At 34.1% G+C, this 3,967-nt stretch overlaps 1 protein-coding gene across 1 annotated transcript; it reads right to left on the bottom strand.

Annotated features, from left to right (window-relative positions):
* Positions 1–2,088: 2,088 nt before the first annotated feature.
* On the bottom strand, positions 2,089–3,106 carry LOC136262754 (uncharacterized). The gene is made up of 3 exons (XM_066057148.1): positions 2,886–3,106; positions 2,578–2,802; positions 2,089–2,372 (listed from the first exon to the last, which is right to left on the bottom strand). Exons 1-3 carry the CDS (start codon positions 3,087–3,089, stop codon positions 2,193–2,195), a joined length of 609 nt encoding a protein of 202 aa, XP_065913220.1. The 5' UTR covers positions 3,090–3,106; the 3' UTR covers positions 2,089–2,192.
* Between the last annotated feature and the right edge of the window lie 861 nt (positions 3,107–3,967).

Below are 3,967 nucleotides of genomic sequence, written 5' to 3'. Positions count from 1 at the left end.
GATTTGCCCCTGAGGTATGTGATAATACTTTAGAGTGTTTCCATGAGACTTATCTTGAATATCTAATACTGTATGACAAGAAATTTTGATGGAAGGAATCCACGTACACTTCATCATCTTTGATTAATTGGATGTTAACAATAACCAAAAGATCTTGGATACAAGCACATAGTTTTAAAAGTGTTTTTATCAGTGTTTAATACACTAAAAGTTAACTGATTTGTCAAATTGATCACATCGGTACAGCACAGTATGGCTATCTGACTATAGTCAAAATCATAATTTCAACATGTTGTTGACATATTTTCACCATCAGTTTTTGTGCTATGATTTATTCTAATGTACATTCGATTGCATCAGGTACATGTACACTCTGGACTTCATATCAAATTGACACTTCTCTGTCAGCAAAGATGAATGGGACACAAAGGAGGACGCTGGTAAGTCCATGAAGAATGCATTGTACATACTGTGGTATGCCAAAAGGCACCTCTTGGGCCAAATTGATGTCAAACAGTGAAAAAATCAAGCCCGTAGCCTTAGCTGTTATGCGTCAGTCAATTACTCAGTCAGTTACTCAGTCAGTCAGTCACTGGAAAATTCCATTAAATAAATTTTTTTAAATTCTGTAGCAAATTGTTGAAGGCTTGTTTGGGCTTGGTTTTGCCTAACCAATACTGCCTCATCATCGTCAGGGAAAAGTGAGGCTAGTTTTGGGTGACACCTTTGTGGTCTCTACTATACAGTACTATCATACTGTATGGTATTATTATGTTTGTATATGTTCCACTGTGAAACTTGTATATTTCTATCTGCTAAGCAGTAAAGAAAGGTTGACTGTGTTTATACTGTAACAGTTGATAAAACGTTGTAATTCTTACTAGCTACATTACATTGTGAATATGTTGAATACTGTGTGTACATTGTTCTGACCAAGTGTATGTGGCAGACCTTCAGTGCTGGTCACTGTAAAGCATTAATACAATACAATACAATGTGTTGCATGAAAATTTCCACACACACATACCATAATACAAATCTTTAGAAGTATATAAGTTTTGTGGTTAGTCTACAATATGAAAATTTGTGGGAAAACTGTTGCAGTGGACGACTTCGTATACTAGCTAATTGTTGGTATAGAAAATTGGTTTGAAACATTTACAGGAAAAAAACAATCACAGTTGAAGGAAAAACACAAAATCCATAACCATTATTATGTATCACAAAAGGTAATTTATGTGATTGTAGAGCTTATCCACCATTGTCCTTGTTAAATCACCCAAGGACCATGTCATTGGCAATATAGCTATGTGTTTCTGGTTTAAGGAAAATTAGAAAATTTCTAGCTGGTATGGATACATGGCATTTATGAAATCTGTCACATTCACAAAAGTATGCAAAAAAAGCCACACGAAGAATTGGGTGGTTGAAAGAAAGGCTGTGTGAGGTGTATGCTATTTATGTATTAGAATGTTTTATAGTACTATTATATCATGGCTTCTCCACCACATATTACACATACATTAGCCACTGTGTGATTAATGCTTTATAAATGCACAGAATGGAGGTAAGTACAATGTCAAACACAAGGGGCTGGGGTTTCATATGTAGTGTACATATGATGCAAGAATGGTATACCCTATGTATGCTTATATCCAATGTATGCTTATATCCAATGTATGCTTATATCCTATGTATGCTTATTAATATATTTGCCCTTAGGAAACTTCAGCTATTACACATTGCCAAATTTAATGTTGTAACACATTACTCACTTTAATACAAGCCATCATACACTTATTATGTGTGTGTATATATTGTGTTACTCAATGTGTGTACCTTAAAAGTTTTCCAGGAACATGATATTCACAGATAAACAAATCTCAGGATTTTGTGTTTCATTTGGATCACTCATTTTTCCAGGTTACATGTTATGAAGCAAATCCTTTAATTTTTGAGGATGAAATTTCCATGGATTGCCAAGTAACCACAAAATCTGCAGATTTTGCATCCCTCGAAAATTTATATGTGTATGATACAATGTGTATGTGTGTAGCTTATGACAAGCTCACATGTCAATTATCCTGTCATTAAATCATTAAACAAATATACAGAATATGTAATTGTATACATTGTAAGAAATAATACAGAACAATTTGCATATTGTTGAGTTGTAAGTGCTGATCTGATCACTATTCCTGTGACTCGTCTAGCCTACTAAACCAAATCTTTGCAAGAAGAGCTTGAGTATGTGTTACAGTGACGTAAAATTTGCAAGGTAACTTCTCCACAATTATATGTTCAAGAATAATAGATGTTTTATCAGGTTGGTAGAAGCATTTAGAGTTGCATCCACATTTCTCATTTTCAAGCTGTAAGGAATAAATTATAAATGCAGTAAGATCTATTCTTATAACTGGATGGCAACCTTTGATACCTAAAGATGATCTTAAGTTCTTAACCATAAAGTGTCCTCATTTATTAGCACACTTTGACTATGATTAGGACTGTCTATATATATATATATATATATATAGGGGGTGCTCTCTTATTAAACTTAAGTTACTGCATTCTTACATAGATAGCTATTTTCTGTGTAAACTGCTGTAGTTCACTTCGGACAGTTTCACACAGTGTGGAGGATGGTGAAGTAGTTTTATTGGTGCCTTCAGCTGAGCAATAACCATCTAGTAACAGTAGTTGGCTTTTTAGATTCTCCAATTGGCCATTAACAGCATCATTCTGTTCATCTCTGTCATCTGACAAGTTTTGTATTGGTGGCTCACAGTCATTTCCACATGCCTAATATTTGTGGAATAAGTATACAAGTCATGGACTGTTCAGATGTGTGTATACGCATATACTAAATTGCTGTAAACACTTACTGTAAAGTTGCACACTGGCTCGAGCAGATCTATCATTTCATCTGATGCTATATAGAGTGCTTGCAGGCCATCGTCCAGTTCTGTGTCATTCACTGACTTGTTGCAGTAAGCAAACAAGTCAGGAGGCATCGTACAGCTTTGGATAGTAGGAGCAGCAATAGTGCAAGCCACAATTGCAGCTAAACTCAGTAAAATATTAATCATGTTGTCTCACTTCTGAATCTCTTTTCTGTAACTTTGTAAGCACACCAAGTGATGATGCTGGGCTAGTAACTTCATTTGCTTTTATACTATCCTCCTTCTATACCATATACATATGTTCATATGTTACCTGGTCACACCTATTGTACAACATGATATGTTCATAACTTCTCTTTCATTGTTGTCATCAGTTTTCATATTGTTGTTTTACTGGCACACTCCTAATTTGGGACCAACATCACTGTGCCATTTTATTTACGTACATGGCTCATGATGAGGTTTTGTAGGACGTGTATTAGACATACGTAAGTGATAATGCTTTATACTGTAATATTTCCATCAAACCTATCTTGAATATCTGATACTGTATATGATAGGAAATTTTGATGGAAGGAATCGGCCATATTTCATCAGCTTTGATTAATTACATGACAAAAATCAAAAGATCTTGGATCTATAAGCATACATTTTAAAGGTATTTATCAATGTTGGATGTACTAAAAGTTAACTGATTTGTCAAATTGATCAACACAGAATTTGTGTTTTATTAGGATCACTCGTTTTTCCAGGTTACATGTTATAAAGCAAATCCTCTAATTTTGAGGATGAAATTTCCATGGATAGCCAAGTAACCACAAAATCTTCAGATTTTGCTTCCCTCAAAAATTTGTATTTGTACAGTACAATGTTTATCTGTATAGCTTATGACAAGCTCACATGTCAATTATCCTGTCATTAAATGATTAAACAAATATTATACAGATTATGTAATTGTATACATAGTTAAGAAATAATACTGAACAATTTGTATATTGTAGAGTTATAAGTGCTGAGCTGATCACTATTCTTGTGACTCGACTTACTTTCTATGAATGGTTACA

Source organism: Dysidea avara, chromosome 8, assembly GCF_963678975.1.
Source record: "Dysidea avara chromosome 8, odDysAvar1.4, whole genome shotgun sequence".
In the NCBI taxonomy this organism is placed as follows: Eukaryota; Metazoa; Porifera; class Demospongiae; order Dictyoceratida; family Dysideidae; genus Dysidea; species Dysidea avara.
This window is presented reverse-complemented; position numbering and strand designations above follow the sequence as displayed.

What these genes read in the sequence shown, in the direction of transcription:
- LOC136262754 (XM_066057148.1), bottom strand. Translation starts at nt 3,089, where the DNA reads ATGATTAATATTTTACTGAGTTTAGCTGCAATTGTGGCTTGCACTATT. An exon ending in AGCCAGTGTGCAACTTTACA is followed by an intron (nt 2,803 to 2,885) that starts GTAAGTGTTTAC and finishes CACAAATATTAG; the next exon opens with GCATGTGGAAATGACTGTGA. An exon ending in CACAGAAAATAGCTATCTAT is followed by an intron (nt 2,373 to 2,577) that starts GTAAGAATGCAG and finishes TATTCCTTACAG; the next exon opens with CTTGAAAATGAGAAATGTGG.